At 36.6% G+C, this 18626-nt stretch overlaps 1 protein-coding gene across 3 annotated transcripts in view; it reads left to right on the top strand.

Annotated features, from left to right (window-relative positions):
• The window catches only part of LOC136830688 (uncharacterized), a 28344-nt gene extending 13573 nt beyond the window's left edge, over positions 1–14771 (top strand). For all 3 annotated transcript variants that reach the window (XM_067090401.1, XM_067090399.1, XM_067090400.1), the window contains 5 exons: positions 71–7722; positions 7955–8112; positions 9013–9165; positions 10449–10577; positions 13062–14771. In XM_067090401.1, the coding sequence (XP_066946502.1) occupies positions 71–7722; positions 7955–8112; positions 9013–9165; positions 10449–10577; positions 13062–13949 (8980 nt within the window). In that variant the 3' untranslated portion in view covers positions 13950–14771. The remainder of the gene's footprint in view (positions 1–70; positions 7723–7954; positions 8113–9012; positions 9166–10448; positions 10578–13061) is intronic.
• Positions 14772–18626: the final 3855 nt, after the last annotated feature.

Raw genomic sequence — 18626 nt, 5'->3', positions numbered from 1 at the left:
GCAGCTGATTCATTAAACTGTTTTAAAAAAATGGAAGCTTCACTGAATGCAAATATAATTTTTTCTCCAGATCAGGAAGTACATTGTCGAAAGAGGAACCATCAAAACGTAGCAAAGGGGAAACAACACCTGAATGCAGTGTTTCTGTTAGCTCATTTCTCCAAGAACTTACCAGGAGTTCCGAAATTGATACAGGCAATAGTACAGAGAAATCTGGCAGAAAATTAGAAGAGACAAAGTGGGAGACTCCAAACAGACAACATAAATCTGCATCTGGACCCATTAGAAATAAAAGTCATCGTTATCATGCAACCCCTGCTAGTGACAGGTGGCGAGATGGGTCTAATAATACCAGAACTTATGACAGTCAGTGGAAGGAGACAAAGACCTCAAGCACATCAAGTACACAGAGTGAGGAGACTTCATTTGAGAAGCCTGTGAGAAATCAGGAGTTTGGACTCTTTAGAAACAGAAAACATAGTACGACCCAGGATACACCACTGAAAACCAAGAGCTCTCATGCCACCATGCAAAATGTGGTTGAAAATACATCTAATCAGCCCAGCAGATCCTTTGGAGAAGTGAAAAATCAAGAAAAGAAGTTCAGCTGGAAGCCTGCAAAGGAAATGGTACGGGATAAAAATTGTAACATAGCTGAAGAAAACAGTTTCATGAAAAAACCTGTCCCTAGTGGTGATAGTTGGTCTGGTAACCAAAACTCACAAAATGGTAATACCAAGAAGATTCCCAGTATTCCTCTGGCCCAAGTCATGTGTGATAATGTGTTTGATGCTGTTATTACTAGTATTGAAGATGATGGATCATTTTGGATCCAAGCCTCTCAACAAATTCCTTCTCTTGACAAGTTGATGAAAGATATAAATGAATCTAATGCTGATTTGCTTAAAGTGATGACTGCCATACCAGAAATTGGTAGACCTTGTTTGTGTGTGTATGCCGAAGACGAAAGGTATTATAGAGCTGTAGTGAAAGAGTTTTGCAACACAGATTGTGCTATAGTTCATTATGTAGATTATGGCAACAGCAGTGAAGTAAAAGTGTGTGACATGCGTTTGATTCCAAGTAGATTTCTTTATCTACCATGTCAAGCAATCCATTGTTATTTCAGTAAAGTCTTGGGAGAAAAGTCCTTAGATGTGCTTCATCAAAATCTTGAAGAAATTCTGACAGAAGAGCTGAAGGTATCCCTGACTTCAGAGTTGCAAGATGAAGACATTTTTGTCATAAAGAGCCTTACTGTGAAAGATGTAGATTTGTTGTCCAAAATTCAAAAAGAGCAAATGAATCTGGAAACTGGATCAAGTGGGAATAACCCACTAGTAAACCAGATCAAAGAGAATTTTAATGGCTGTCAGATTCCATATTTAAAGATAAATTATGAGTCGGAAATTACAGCTTTTATATGTCATGTTGATACTGATGGAATAATTTGGGTACAGTTAACAGCCAATGCAGTAGTACTCGAAGAAGTCATGGAAAAATTGAATGAAATTGGAAGCTCCTCTAACAGAACTCACTCTCCCGCTGTACCTGGTGTGCCATGTTTATGTCAGTACTCGGAAGATGAAAGGTTTTATAGAGCAGAAATAAAGGAAACCTTACCCACAGAAGGTACTGCTGTTGTGCAGTATGTTGATTATGGCAATGTTGACCATGTACAGATCAAGAACTTGGCTCTCCTGCCAGAAGAGTTTACTACTATCCCCAGGCAAGCCATATGCTGTAGCTTCAGGAAGGACATAAGGAACAAATGGTCTCAGTATACCCAGACTCACCTAGAGGCCTTTATAGAACAAGAGTGCACGTTGACCTTAGTTAAGGGATCAGAAAATGAAGGAGAAAATGTGATTGTCAGATTAGCCGTTGGTGGAGTTGATATTTTGTCTCATATTGCCTCTGAATTAGAAATTGACGTCAGTGTAAGGTCAGAGACAGCGGAAGGTAATATCAACATTCTCGAGGCCTCTGTTCCTGTCTTATCATTGTCATACAACAGTGAAATTACCGCTTATGTATCTCATGTTGATAATGATTCTATCTGGATTCAGCTTTCCGATCAGTCCACAGATTTGGAGGAGATGGAGGAAAAATTGAGTGAGTGTGCATTATCACCACTAACGCATGCTCCTGAAATTAATTGTTTGTACGCCTGTCGCTTTGCAGATGATGGAAGGCTTTACCGGGCAGTTGTTAGGGAAGTTGATGATAAAGTTGGTGTTACTGTTCACTATATTGATCATGGTAATGAAAGCCATGCGGAGTTAGAACATTTGTATTCCTTGTCCAGTGCCTTCCTCTCCTTACCAAGGCAAGCTATACAGTGTCACTTTAACAAGAAAAAGGAAGAAGCCAGGCCAGTGACAATACAATCCTTAGATGAACTGTTAAATCAAGAGTTGGTTCTGTCTCTGACAGAGAGCTGTGAAGAGGACAACAGAAATATTTTGTTAAGTTGCATGTTGGATGGAAAAGAAGTGTTTTCAGAACAAGAACAGTCTTTGTCTGTTGAAAGTAATGAAAAAGGTGAAAAACTGAGTGACCATGAAGTTAGATTTGAAAACAAAATTGGTTCTGTTACATCCGCAGTGACTCCAGTTGATGATGCTACATTGGCATATCCATCTTGTTTACCAGTTAGATTTAATGAAACATTTAGAGCTTGTGTGTGTCATGTAGAACGTGATTCAATTTGGATTCAGCATGCTGATAACCTTGAAGATTTAGAGGAGATTATGAAGAAACTGAATGAAAGTCCACCTGTAACTTTACACACTAACCCTGTTCGTGATAGTCTGTGTGTCTCGCAGTTTAGTATTGATGGAATGTATTACAGGTGCATAGTACAGGAGATAGATGATATGTTGAGTGCTGTTATACATTTTATAGATTACGGTAACAGCGAGCAAGTGCCAGTAACAGATCTTTACGAGATTCCCGATTATTGTCGGAGTCTGCCTAGACAGGCAGTACAGTGCTATTTCAAAAAGGAGATGAAGCAAGGCGATGTACAGTCGTTGCTGAATCAAGTCTTGGAAGTTTCTGTACATGAGGAGGTAAAAGGTGAAGAAAATATTATTGTTCTTGATGTTTGCAGCTACAATGGCATGAATGTGCTATCTGATGTCCTTGAAGTGATTCCAGGAGTTGATCAAGAAAAGGGAATTGAAGAACCAGATGGGATTTTAGAACAGGATAAACAGGAATTAAAAGAACCTAATAGTATTGCTGATGAAACTGTGGAGACTTCTAGGAACATTTGTGAGTCACAAAAGCATATTGGTGACCAATGTTCAGTCGTGACTCCAAGGTCATCAGCAGGTGATGATCCAGATGTTACAGAAATTGAACCAGAACCTACCCTAGTTGAAAGCAACATTCTTGGAGACTTTCCTGTTCATCAGAAAGAGGAGAGTGACTTATGCAGTGCAACTGGCTTGGAAATCCTCAATGTGCAGGAGAGAATATTTCCAAAAGTCTCCCTTGAATTGGATAAAAGTTTTGATGCAGTCATAAGTCATTTTGAAAAAGATGGCTCTTTGTGGGTACAGGTTTGTGATTATTTACCAGCCTTCAGTGATATGATGGTGAAATTAAATGAAATGAGTTTTAATTCATCAGAACACTTGGAAGAGCCTCCTGTTGTTGGGTGTATGTATGCTTGCCTATGTATTAAAGACAGTAAATTTTACAGGGCTTCATTAGTGTCAGTCAGTCATGAATCCCACCTTATAGTGGTTCAGTTTGTTGATTATGGCATTGAGGCCACAGCTACTGTTGATAACCTCCGAACATTACCAGAATGTTACTATAGTACACCTGTTCAAGCTGTTCGTTGTTACTTCAGCAAAACAATTAGGGAGCTTTGGTCAGAAAGTCACCAAAGACAGATTGAGAAGATGAAGACTGGAGCTAAAGTGAATGTTCGAGTCTCTGTGGATGACAGTGATGGTGGTCAGCTGGTGTTTGAGGAATTTCAGTATGCAAATGAAGATGTTTTAACACTGTTGCATTGTAACATGAGTGATCAAGAAGTTAGAGAAGTTAATATTGAAAATCTTGAGAGTAACGCAACAGCAAGATCACTAGAGAAACCAGAAACTGATGTTTTTGATGATGAAGACTCTGAGAAAGGCCCAGTTACAGTAAACCAAGATGAGAGCCCAGTGACACCAGAGCTGGAATCTACTAGTGCCGTACAAGATACGAAGGGAGATGATTTTCATGTTGGAACAGAATTGCCTTCTGTTTTTAATGAAGATAATGTTCAGCAGTTTGCCTCGAAGGACATGGAAACTGTTCATGTAGGTGACAAAGTTGATGTCTCTAATTCATGTAATGAGTTAAGGACTACTCCCGTGAATGTAGAAAGGTATGGAATGAGATTAAAAGCAGTTATCTGTCATATTGAAAATGAGGGCTGTTTGTGGTTGCAGCTTTTGGATGAGTTCCCAACCCTCCATGATATGATGACTAAATTAAATGAATTGGTAGAGAGCTCTTTGGAGCCTTTCGCAGAGGGTTCTGTCAGTGTTGGGAGTATGTGTTTATGTACATACACCACAGACAGGAGGTTGTATAGGGCTTATGTAAAGAAGCTGATAGATGATGAGAATCTTGTTGTAGTCCGGTACATAGATTATGGATATGAAGAAAGTGTAAAAATGGAGGAATTGCGAAAAGTACCAGAGTGTTTAGAAAATATACCAGCACAAGCTGTTCGTTGTTGCTTCAGCAAACATATCAGAGAAAACTGGTCAGAGTATCATAACCAACTGATCATAGATATAAAGAGTGAAGTGTGTGTGTGTGTTTTGTCAGATGACGAAGGTGATGGTAATCTTATTTTACAAGAACTCCATAGTGAGGGAAGAGATATTGTAAGAATGATGAGCTTGAACTTGGAGAGAAATGCGAGTCTCAAAGTGCCCTTTTTAGACCCACTTACAGTCGGCATAAGAGACAGTGCTGTGGAAGAAATTCCAGCAGAAGAGAAAACAGGTTCAAATATATCCACAGAATTACCCAGTGATAGTGTACATATTTTGCCTACCTACGCTGAGGATGATTTTCATCCCAGTAGCACAGTAAAGATTGAAGATACTTCCATTGATTTTAGTTTAGGTAATCTGAAATACCAAGATGAGAAAACTGCAGCTGTTGCTGAGTCTGGTATCTCTGAAGTAACTTGTAAGAAGTTGGTCCTTGTACCTCAGAATTGCATTGAATATGACATAACATTTGATGCAGTTGTTAGCCATATCGAGAGTGACGGTTCATTGTGGCTGCAAGCTAGCACTCACCTGCCTGCTCTCAGTAGCATGATGAAAATGCTGAATGAATTAGATATCCATTCATTAGAACTCGCGGAACATGCTCTTGTAGGGAGTGTGTGTTTGTGCCCTTACACAGAAGATGGAAGGTTATACAGGGTTGTCGTAAGAGAGTTACATGGTGGTGATTGTCCTGCTCTGGTTCGTTATGTTGATTATGGCAATGAAGACTTCGTGAAGAGGGATAGTCTTTGGAAGATTCCAGAGGACATAAGTCAGTCAGTCTTTCACCTACCCATGCAGGCTATTCATTGTTACCCCAGCAAAAATATTAGAGAGTACTCTTGTCACTTGGGCATAGAAGATAAGGTGAAAGTATCACTATCACTCTCTGAAGATGGTGTTAATGTTTTAAATAAACTAATCGTTCAAGACATGGATGTATTGTTAAAGAGTGTGGGATCACTAGAAAACCAAGACTGTCAAGGCAGTGCTGAGATTCCAAGTAGTACTGGTGATGGATTGCAACATTTGGTGTCCTTGGACTCAGGAGAAACAGCTGCCCAAGAAAATGCAGTTGAAGTTTCAGTGTATCAGCAGCAGCAGACTTTGACTAATGATTATGATGCAGATGAGACTAGAACTGTACAAGACACAATCGAAATAAACCTTTCAGAAGAAAATGGAGATGAAAATTTGATTGAGTTTTCAAGTAGTAACCCCACAGAGGATAATTGTGTATCAGATGGAGAAATGAGCCAAATTTTTGCCATTGAACCCAGTCCTATCATGAAAGAGAATGATAGATGTATAAATGAACATTTTGACATAGACAGGGAACAGATAGATACAGACTTAAAGGAAGGCTTAGGTGAAGTAGGTGTGCAATCACCCTTATCAGGAGATGGCCTTTCAAAAGTCATAGCAACCAAAAATGGTGAATATGTAGTTGATTTCAGGGAAATTCCAGCTGAGAACTCCAGTGGGGAAACAAAACATTCGGAGGAAATCTCAGGAAGAAAGGATTACGTCATTGAAGAGAATGAGGCTCTAAAGGGAAGATCTGTGAGAAATGAAGAAAATATATTTGTCTCGACAGTTCCTATTGAGGACCCATTATTGCTTGAAAAGAGTGAACAGTCTGAACTTAGTTTCACTGAAAAAAGTTTTGATGATTTGAATCTTGACTTGCAAAATTATGCCAATATTCATGGACAAGAACATCAGTTTCTTTTAGATAGTGAAGAGAAACCAGATGATGATTATGAGATTGATATATTATGTACTCCACTTCATAAGTGCATGGAAATGACTGAATTTGAATGCAGTTGTGCTGACAAACCTAATGAAGAGGAGAGCCTTAATGAAGCCTATCCAGATGAACAGTATCTTGAATTCCAGGCAGTTGCAGAGTCATTGGACTCTAGCCATCAGTCGCCGAAATTTGATTACGATCATTGTAAACAGGGAACGCCTTCCACAAATCCAGTAGAACTGATTGTAGAGATCACTGGAAAAACTGAAATGGCAGAGTTCATCCTTGAGTCAGAAGAAACGTGTGGTATTTTGTATAGTGAGAGTCCAGGAATTGGGATTGAATATGAAACTGATGAGGAAAAAAATACCCATGTTATAGCTACTGCTAATGACATGGTACAGAGTCCAAGTGAAGTGACAGGAATACGATTGTCAGAAGAACCTTTTTTTGAACATGAAGAAAGTAACTGTAGTTTTGAAAAGAATGAATGGGAGATTCAGCAGCAGGAATTAAATTCATTTAAATACCCAGATGATGATGCCATTGCTCAATTTATAGAAGCTGTAGGATTCAGTGGTGAAGAGGATAAATCACAGGAACCATCATGCTTTGTAGAACATGATCAGTATTTTGAAGATGAGAAAATAAACTTGAAGCAAACAGATGACGAAGTTTCAGGTTACGTAGGTGAACATACACTAGTGAGTAGTTGCATGAAAGATGCTGAAAGTGTTTATGAACAAAGTGAATTACCGTGTGTAGAAAAGAGTACTTCAGAAGAGGAGCAGGTAACTGGGGGAAATATCTCAGAAGGTAGTGATTGGAACTCTGCTGATGAAATAAACAAGATGGCCGTTGAGGTGAGGCTAACTTCATATGTCCCTGATCTTCAAGTAAGTGAAGCAAATTGTGATGTGAGGAAGGCACAGCAGTGTGCTGCGTGTGTAGATGGATGTATTGATAAAAAGCATGTGGAACTATGCACACACAATGCAGAGACTGTAGACAGCCATTGGATGGATACACCATCAAGGGACAATGCATTTTCTGAGCTCCAGTCTCACAAAACACCTGAATTTTTGGATCCAGAACCAATGAAGTGTCTGCTGGAATGTAGATTAGAGCCAGAGACGTCTAAAGATGTGCTCCATGATCTTCAGGATAAAGGGAAAGGTAAGAATTTAATTTAATTTAGTTTAAATTTTCATTTGGTTTATCGGGCTGCTTAAGGTAGCATTCTTTCCAAAATACTTCCGAAGTTTTAATGCAAGAGTCGATTACATAATTTTAGTCTATTATTAAATCTTATATTTGTCTCTTGAAAAATATTTTCCAAACAATATCCACAAAAAGATTGCATATAAATTTTTTTACTGAATATTTTTTAACAAAATGATTTTAACAGCTTTTGCACTACAGTCAAGTCTTGTCAGTGGAAAAGAGGCTTTTATAATGAACGTACAGGCACCTGGATGTTTGTCTCTTATCTTGAAGAATGATTTAGGAAGGCTTCATAATATTCAGCAGTGTCTTCATGGAAGTGCAGAGCAGCTACAGTTACAGGTATGTGTAGCGTGTTGTTTAACAGATCAGCTCCTCCTCATTAGGTTAGACAGGGAAAGCATATTTTAATAACTGAACAACACCAGGCATTCTGGGAAGTGTTATGGGTAGGTGTTTAGTGTGTGTGTTCAGGTACAAGCGGTGTACACGTACGCATATGAATGCGGGCTAGCCTTTAAATAAAAACACAATCATTTATGTAACTTTACTTTAACTTCCCCATGTTGTTGGCAAATTCAAGTGCTTATAAAGTCATTGTCATGGTCTGAGTTATCTATCAGAGATGGAGGGGAGGGGGGAGATGGAGAACTGAGTACTAGAGGTTGGGGAAAATTCAGTGGCTGAGATGACATTTATCATCATGAATCCATGTAGTCATAAGGTCAGCTTAATCCAGACAGACATTCACACTGATTTTCATGGAGACTGCATTTTCTTTATTTACTGGAGCAATAACTTGTTAAATAAGGGAAAATTATTAATGTTGAAAACTTATCTTGTTTGGTTAATACAAAGTGTAATGGTCCGGGATATTTGAAATTGCTTCCAAATTACTGAATGAATTAACTGATTTACAGGAAGCAAGATTAGTGAATGGCTGCCTGTGTACATTGTATATTTGTGTTTATTCAGGAGATGAACCCTATTCATATGGAACAGGCCCACAGGGGCCATTGACTTTAAATTCAACCCTCCCCAGAGAATGTGTTGTTCTTTAGAAGGAAGGTAAAGGGAAATACAGAAAGAAGAGATAACTTACTAAAAAAGAAAAAAAATCAGTAGATAAAAGTGGTTTAAAAATGAAATGGAGAAGAGACCATATTTCACTTAATTTTCAAATGCGGTGGCAGTAAATAAATGGTAAAAGTTGTAAAAATTTGTTACATTGTTTTTTTATAGGAACTGAAGAATATTCGTCCTGGAAATCACTGTGTTGTAGAATCTGAAGATGGTGAAACAAGGTACCGAGCAACTATATTAGATGTTGAAGAAAGAAATGCAAAAGTGTATTTGGTTGACGAAGGGAAATTGGAAACAGTACCTCGAGGAAAGGTAAGAGTTTTTTAATTTCCTTTGTCTTGTTATGGATTCAGCATTTGTCTTTTTCTTTGTTTTTATATTTTTATTCTTTGGTTTTCTTATCTTCATTGTGGTTGGTGATTTTATATCTCCGTTGTTTTATTCTAGCGATTTATTCTTGAGTCAGTCTGCAGGAGCTCACCACTTGAAAAATCCAAATCTATCAGAATTCCAAGTGACCAGGAGTGTTTGGCACCTTCTTATACTATCTAAATTTACAGAACTGGATATCCTCCATAGATTAGCCCATTTAGTTCTTTAAGGTGGAGAATATTATAATTGGGTACTAACACTATTTAAAATTTGGGACCCTTTGTTGTAGGGCTTTGTATATATGATATTTTTAAATATGTACAAATTATTGTATTGAGATTGTGTACCATCTGCTGTTGGGTTATGCCAAGAGTGTTACCAAGGCTGGTTGAAGAGAAGAAAACACTGCAGGGTCTGGCAGAGGACTGTTATTTAAGGGGACAGAGAGTTTATACACAAATGACAGGCAAAGAACAACATTTGAGATAAATGGAATTGGCATCCCATGTATGGTAGGTGTAAAAAAGAAAATGTTTGAATTGTAAAATTAATAAGGAAAAGATGTTTGAAGGTTGTATATGTATAAAAGTCAGAACAGAATTGAGAAATTACATTGAAAATGAAATAATGGTAAGATACAGGTAGTACTTTAATTAACTAACTTGAAAAAAAATGTGAACATGATATGGAGACTACAGAGTAAGCACAAGAGAATGTGAAAACGGGGGAGGGTAGGAGAGTTCTAGGGAAGATGTAGCATGATAAATCACCTTTAAAGTTCAGGAATAATTAGCACTTCCTACAAGCCGTTACGGAACCAATCGTGGAAGAGTGGACGAGAACTTATGGACACGTTATGAAGGAATTGTTACTATTTTTCTCTCATTTTGAAAGGGAAACATTAAAAGATCTGTATATTATACATTGGGAAAAAGTAATGTATTACTGTGTTAGATTATCTGAATTGCTGGTTTTGTGGCAGAATAGTGTTTACTAAAAAAAAAAAAAATATATAGTAATTTGTTATTATGACAAATGTACACTGGTGTGGAAGCTAAACATGTATTACATAATTTTACACAGATATTCAGCAGACAATTTTTCCCCATAATTTAAATCAGTAGATAGATCAGACTTCATTGGAAATCACACTTTGCAGAATATAATTCTAAGGGATTAATCAGACTCAATAAGTCATAATGTGATTTTTGTATTTTTTACAGCTGAAACAGATTCCTCAAGATCTGTTAGATCCTCCTTGCATTTACACCTGTGAAGTGAAACCTAAAAATGAGCAGGTGGTGTTGAGCTCTGACCAGATTCGTTCATCCATCAAACCCTTCATTGAGAAGGTATGTTCTGTATTAACATATTTCTGTGTTTTAGCATGGAAGATTGTGTTGAATGCTCATATCTATGGTGTATCATATTTGGTGGCAGTGAGTATTATTTTTTTTTATTAATTAGGTGTTCATTTTCTTTTGAGATTGATGTTTAATGGTTTCTAAAGGTGACAGTCTTTTCTGGATCTCTGTATAAATACCTGTTAGATTTTTACTGAAAAACAGTTAGGCAATTGATAGGAATATTGGTATTTTCCTCTATAGTACTGGTTTTGCTTCCTACATTTTTTTTTTTTTTTTTTTTTTTTTTTTTTTTTAAGAGGGGAACAAGAATTCTTTTCACAGTTAGGTGTGGATGATAAACATTCAAAACTGTTATTGGTAGTATTAGTATTGCACTCTAAATCAGTATAAATCAGTATTTAACATTTTTATAAGTTAATGCCATTATGTACAGAAAATTGTATTAGTAGTCAGATGGTACACAGTTTATTTTATTTATAAATGATTTTTTTAACCAGACCTCTGAACTCTTTTAGGGTTCTTCTCGGGCTGGAAGGTCACAGTTTAGTAGCCATAAGATGTGAATTCACATCTTCAGGTACTCCAAGCTTTGTATATACACACACACTACTTTAGCAGTAAGGGGTTACTGCTTGATTCTTGAGTGGGTACACTGTAGATGGTACATGAAGGTTCTTTTCTGCCCTTTACTTTTATCCATTCCCCTCAATTTCATCCTTATTTGGCTGTTAAACTACAATTTAACCTACTCCAGTTTTCAATTATTAGAACACCCCTCCCCTTTCTTGCTAGGATTGTGCATAAAGTATTTTCCAGTAAAGATGTGTACTATCTATACAAAAAAATTACAAAATAATTGGTAGACCCTATAATATCTTAAGCAACACGCAAGTAGAAGATACACTAAGATGTAAAGGTCCTTTCGAAACAATTTATACTGGTGGCTCCAACTCCTCATATGGCAGTATCATCTGGGAAACAAGTTAGTATGTTCCCTATAAAACTAAGATTAAAATACTTTGTCAGTGACAACAAACAGTTTGAATAAAAGCTAAATGAAATCCTTAAATAAAAAATAAATGAAATACTCAATAAATTAAATTAAATCTTGTATATTTTACAGTCATTCAATCAAAAATTTTGTTGAACCTTACTTTAGTGATGAAACTTACTTTAAATGTTATTAAAAAAAATTAAAACTTTAACAAGCTTTTTCTACTTTTTCTACAAATTGAATTTTTTCTTATTTTTCACAGACTTCCAATTAAGAATGTTGTTAAACCTTGTTTTAATGATAAAAGTATCACATACTTCCACAATAAATATTGTATTATATTTTCCAATCATTCTTGTAATTATTACCTTGTAACCACTGAATAATTCAGGTTATTAATTAATGTAACATGAGTATCCAATTCAGGTTTTCTGAAGTAAATTTCTTAATTTAATCAAATATGGTAGGATTTTTGCTCATCATTTTTCTTTTATAATTCTTTTTGTATTATATAGTTTTTTATTGAAGACAGTGCAAAAATACCGTTAGCTAAGAATTGGTGAAAGTCAAAAGGTCTTGGCTATTTTCTTTTCCGAAAAAAAGAAAAACTAATGTCCTGTACCTAAATTGAGTTAAGTTTCACAGCAAAAAAAGAATGAAAGATAGACAAACTTATAGTATTTTGCTTGGAATATTTTTGTTCTTACTTGAAACTTACCTAAAATTTTTCTGAGATTGATCGAGGATGAATTTTTCGTAGACTTGATGAATTTTTGTTAGATTGTCAAGACTGCAAAAAATATTCGGGAAGGAAAGCCATTGGGGAGTGAGACCAGAAAGCTCTGGTACTGTAAACATTGTTATTGAAGGGATTGGGTGGTGCTTTCCAGTTACTTGATTTTCAGCATCAGGGAAGAATTCATTCTTATTCACCTCAACAAACAGTTAACCAGTGAGGTAACTGGTATTAAACTGAGGATTGGTGATTTTGAATAATGTTATTGGCAATCTTTTCATTGTCATTGGAAGAGTTAATAATTTTGGAGGTGAGTCGTGGACAGGACAGAGGGTGGGTTCATGGAATTGGCAGTCCTGATCTTGTTTTGGTTCCACCTGACTTCTTCTTAAACCAGTGGTTGTTCATATATCTGTGGTGCATAGCAGTGGGAGGAAAACCTACCTCACTAGGTGGTATACATATCTGGTGGAAAGAGCAGCAATATAAAGATATATTTTTGCCAAAGTCCAGGTTTGGACAACCTTGGACTTTGCTGTCAATGGGCATCTAGATCTTAAGGTTTAAGCAGGTTTAGTTTGGTCAAGTTGTTCATATATCATATTTAGTCTTTGGTTTAGGTCCTGTTTAGGGTTTACTTGCCTTTGAAAATTGTCTTGATAATTTTTGTTTTTGTTTTAGAAGTTTGCATATTAGCTTCACTGCATTGGACTTCATTTTGGATTTTGTTTCCTTTCAGCCTTTGGTTTTAACTGCAGAAGATGGAAAAGGGAAGCAAAAACTGACCTTCCAATATTGCGGAAAAGAAGTTCTTGAAGATTTTGTGTGCTCAGTCCTTACGCCATTTTCCCAGAAGCCCATGGTGATGGATTTTCCCACATGCAGTGGAATATCTGAATCTAAAATTGTTCCTCCAGTCAATGTGGAATCTGTACCAAGAGCTAAAAGATCTTTTGATAAATCTAAAAGTTTTCTACATATCATTGATGAGGAAGGGGAGGACAGTGATGAAACTAGTGTGATGCAGTGTTATAAAGCTCTTGTGGTTAATGTAGAAGAAAATCCATTCTCCTTGTGGGTTCAAAAGGAAGAAGATTTCAGTCATGTAACATTCATTGCAAAGACATTATCAAGTGAAGGACTTGAATTTGAAATCTTGCAGCACCCTAAGAAAGGCCAGCTTTGTCTTTGTGTTTTGGAGGATGTCAAGCAGCGTGCAAAGTTAATCTCTTTCGATGATAATACTGCACTTGTACATTACATAGACCTTGGCAAGTATGACATCGTTTCAAGACGGGAGCTCTTCGAGTTGGAGGAGGAACTTACTGACATTCATCCTTTGGCATCCCAGGTCTTTCTCCCTGTGTCCATTAAAAAAGGCATGGAAGGTGTTTCTGGCTCAGTTATAGCCACAGCAGTCCTTGGTCAGTTATGCTATTGCATTGATTTGAGAACACAGGCTGACAGGAAAATAAAAACCGTAGTGGTGAGCAGTGGTCAAGGAGATCTGGGCAAGTTTCTAGCTAGGATGGATTTAGCTACCGGAGTTAGTTTTGATGCTTCTGTCAAAGATCAGATTAGTCCTTTGGTGAATAGGTTTTGCCAAGGACATGCTAATGAGCCATGAAAAATAGTTATTTCTCTTTGAGTTATTTTGACCCCGTTGTCAGAAAGTTTTCATTTTTAAGAGAGTTCAAGGACTACAAAATTTGGTGTCAGATTTGATTTTCCAAAAGGGTTTTCATTTTTAGTGGAGTTCCAGGACTACAAATTTTGACGTCAGATTTGATTTTCCAAAAGAGGGCTTACCATTTAAAAGTTTATTTTTTATGTAGTAGGTAATCCTGTTTTCAAGTATTGTAGGAGCCTTATACTTGGCATTTGTTAATACTACACAGATTTGAGCTGTAAGGTGTTTGGTAGCACGATAGTTCTTGTTTTTGAAGATCAGTTTCATATGTTAAGGATGCAGTTTATTTTTGCACTGGGCATTGTATTAAATTGTTTCATTGGCCAAGTTGAAATGTAAGGAAATAGAGTAAATACATAACAAGAATGCCATTTTGTTGACTTGGTTGGACTGATTTAACCAATATGTAGTATACAGATAGCTTTGTACATTTCATTATTGCTAAGGATATTTAATTATTTTGTTAGTTAAAATTGTGGTAGGTTTTTTTTTTTTTTGGCCTTTTATACTTTTAAGGAAAAGATGATCAATTGCCAATATGCTATGTTGTTGCTTCAGTTTGCCTGATTTAAATAATTGAATATCAATATTCTTATTGGTTTTGATGTTTCAGAAGTGGTTTGCACTTATGAAATTTTTTGCTGTTGAGAGGTAAATGAAGGTAAACATTAAGAAATGAAGGATGAAACTAAGAAATGTATTGTCCAAGTCTTTTGGTGCATTATTATTTTTAAAAGTATATCTTTCAGGTACATTAAAGTATTTTTTTCTTTTCACCTAAAAAAAAATTTTAAGCCACAAATAGGTGTAGATGACCTCAGCCATGAAACCTTAGAACAGTTGGAAAGGAGTTTTGAGAAGGAATAGTAGTAGGTAGAAAAAGTGTACGAATTTTAATGCCTGCAATAATTATGAAAGTCTCATCAGACTACCAGGCTGAAGTTGTGAATTCATGCATTTGAGATAAGATAAAAAGCTGCTCTGCTTATTTAGAGCTGTTGACTTTGAAATAAAATTTTTGCTAGTAGCATTCAGATTCTTTCTGAAGTTGAAGTTGTAAGATGCTTAACATTTGACAAAATTTGAGGGTGTCATGTTTTAAGTTATATTTTACAAGTTGTAGAGTGTGAATGGACAACAGAGAAGTAAAGGAAAATTATACAGATTGAAAGTGAGAGTTCCTGGATTTAGGTTCGTGATATGAGTTGAAGACTCAACTAGTTTACACCTTCACTGCCACCACAGTAGTTGTACAAAAAATTCCCTTATACATCACAAGAAGTTTAAATTATACAAACTGTAAAGCTAATGTTGGATCCCTACCCATAATGTCATAAAGGAAAATGAGTTCATAAAGCAGCCAAAGCTGTAACTTACATACAGATCAAAAACAATCTTTCCCCCTTGTTACTAACATTTTTTAACTCCATTTGACCGTAAATTTAAAAGCAAACCAAGTGCATCATTAGATTATGGCCTCTTTCAAACCAAGAATTCTGTTTGAATTGGTAACACCCATTCTACCCAAAGATGTAACCCAGTTGCCCCAGTGCCTATATGCAGAGAATATAACTAATGGTACCTGAATGCCCAAACTTCAACCAGCAGCAAAAGTAAAGCTTTGTAGACAAATCACTTAAAAATAAGTCATCGTTTTTTTACTTTTCCTAATTATCAGATTGTAAAAGAATTGCAAATGATCAAACGTCAAGTTACTGTTAAAACTGCGAGCACTATTGCCTTATCAAATGTAGATTTTTGCAAGTGGTCACAGTAATTGTGCTCTAACTCATCTTTAATAAATGGCACTGCTGTGGATTAAGAATTAGGTTACGCATGTTGTTGGATTGCGGTGTTCCCCCATTTTGAAACAACGGTAATAATAATGTTTGTGTGTTTGATCACTTGTCATGCAATTGTGCGTTCCAACACACTTTTCCTACATAAAACCACTTATTTTATTAACCTGCGACTGTTGTAATTGATCCACTCTCTCTGCTTTCAAGCAGTCCCTGCTGAAAATGGGATTCTTTCTTTGAATTTTACTTACTCTTTAAACAATACTTTTAACTTCGATGTCATTAGCCCATTTTTCATCCATCTTACACGTTCACAGGTACTTAAGAAAAACACATTTTTAGCCCTTTCTCCACAGCTTAAAACGAAAAAAAAACCACCTGTTGTCACTAGTTAGAACTAGCCAATGACCAGTGGTGGTGAAAAATGAATCAAAGCTGATGAGAACCTTTAGACTCACAGGAACCAGCCGAGACTGCGGCGTCTCTTACGCTCAAAGTAGATTGAAGACTAAAAATACGATCTCTATTTGTTCAACCTTTCGTTCTACTTGGCCGCCAGTTATAAAAGTCAACAGATCACTTTATGACGTGAGAAGAATCATGCAAAGACGGCTACCCAAAAGATTTTTTTCTTTTCTCCAGCTTCTAATCCGAGTTCCTTCTAACCGAACCTTGAAGTGTGAAGAAACTATGATGGATGGATAGCCTTTGAAATAAAGATCCAAGGTTTATTTGATCTTGATTACTTGTAGTGGAGACTTGTACACGTTGTTCTGCTCTCAAAAATCTCGCGCTTTTTAAACAGTGACGATTTGACTTAAGTAAATTTAGTGTGAATGTGTTTTATTGTGCTCAGTTTGAAGATACGTGTTTGTATCGTGTTGACATTTTAAACGTATTGGTCTAGCACTTGAAAATATGACAATGATAATTTTTATTAATGTCATAAAGTAATACCATTAGTTACTAGAAGTGAATTTTGAAACTTAGGGTTTAGCAAAATGGAATATCATCTTAACCCTGTTTATCTCCAGAGAATATTTAGCGCACAATGACCTCATAGGTTCCAGCGCTTGGCCTTTGACCTAAATTATATATTCCAATCCCTAGAGAATACTATTTCCACTCCATTAGGCTGAAAAGGGACGCGAATTTTAGACAGTGAATTTTGAAACTTCTCACTGTTCCAATTCACTTGACCCTACGGTAGGATAGGTCGACAGTTTTTGGATTGGTCTAGGTCACACTTGGCGGAGTGGAGGATCACTGTCTCTTCGTAGAGCCTCAGGAAGTGACGGCGTCGAGTCTGTCACGTGAAATATGAAAGTAGGTTTTGACGGTTTGCATTCCATACGATGTTTACTCGCTAAAATTTATCGGAAGCTGTGATTTTAGAAGTGGAAGAAGCAGCGTGATTGACTCGCGGAAGTTCTGAGGATGAGAAAAGCCCCTAGCGTAATGTCATATTTGTATATATGTGACCAAGGACACAAGATCGTGGACTAACACTGAAGAGAAATCGGGCGATTTTGGAGCTGTAAAAGATAATTCAGTTATTACGTAATCGAGCCACTTTCCAAATTCCCGCGTTCCATAATCCAGCTCCCGTTCGTAGATTACGGCCTCTCCATAAGCTCTGCTTCGCTTTCCAGACATTTCACCCGTTCCATGATTCCAGAAAGCCCATTCATTCCATAACGGAATTACACCCTTAAAAAGCTCATTCCTTCAGTAATGAATCACTCGGCCGACATTCCTCTGCAAGAAGCGAACAGCTAAGTGTTTTTAGGCCGAGTTTCAGCTCAGTGGCCAAGATGAGAGTGAAGTCAATTCTCGTATGCAAATGAGATTCCAGTGTTTGTGTCCTGACCGGCAATGCAATGAGTGAAGACATGATCTTCATTATGAATGTGTGTGTGTGAGAGAGAGAGAGAGAGAGAGGGAGGAACATCTCTCGTTAATGGGTGTATGTTGGCAATTATGATTAATCAGTGATACGGTCGCTTGAGTTGATCTGTGGGTGAGGTAATTTTTTTAACGTGAATTCTAGCGTATATTTGTGTAGGAGTTTAATGAATGGTTGCATATATATATATATATATATATATATATATATATATATATATATATATATATATATATATATATATATATATATATATATATATATATATATATACATATAAAGTGAACTTGTATTTTGGAATGTGCTATTTGGAGTTTGAAAAATTTATTGTCTAAATTTTACCCTTGCGTTTATCCGTATTTTATTTTTTACAGTAATCACATATTTCAAGGATGTGGCGAAACACTTTTGTTTTGGTAAATAATTATTAATTACCCGTGTAATTGATTTATAATTATTTACCCATGAAATTAGTTTATATTAAAGAATTATTACCTAAATTTATAATTATCATTTACAATTAGATCCATTTGTTTACCTTTTCTCAAGTCGTCTCGAGTGCCGAGTCTCCCCCCACCCCAACCCCACGCTTACCCAAACATACCTCCCCCACCCCAGACATATTCCTCCCCCTCCCCAAATCTCCACTTAGTCGCGAAGCTTTCGAAAGTCTTGGCCATTGTTAATCCTCGTCTTTGATGGGTTACGTAATTCAGATTCTTCTTCTCTTTGATGACGACGTGAATCACCTTTGTCCATTACAGATGATGGGCCAAGGACCTTTTTCCTTCTTTTTCATAGACCCTTCTTCATCCCATTCCTCCCCATCCAGCCCTCTCCCATTATCAATGGCCACTTTTGTGTTACTCTTCATTCCCCATTAACTATTCATTCACGGTGCTTTTTCTG

This window comes from Macrobrachium rosenbergii, chromosome 47 (assembly GCF_040412425.1).
Source record: "Macrobrachium rosenbergii isolate ZJJX-2024 chromosome 47, ASM4041242v1, whole genome shotgun sequence".
In the NCBI taxonomy this organism is placed as follows: Eukaryota; Metazoa; Arthropoda; class Malacostraca; order Decapoda; family Palaemonidae; genus Macrobrachium; species Macrobrachium rosenbergii.
The sequence above is the reverse complement of the archived record's forward strand: the minus strand, read 5'-3'. Positions and strand labels throughout refer to the sequence as shown.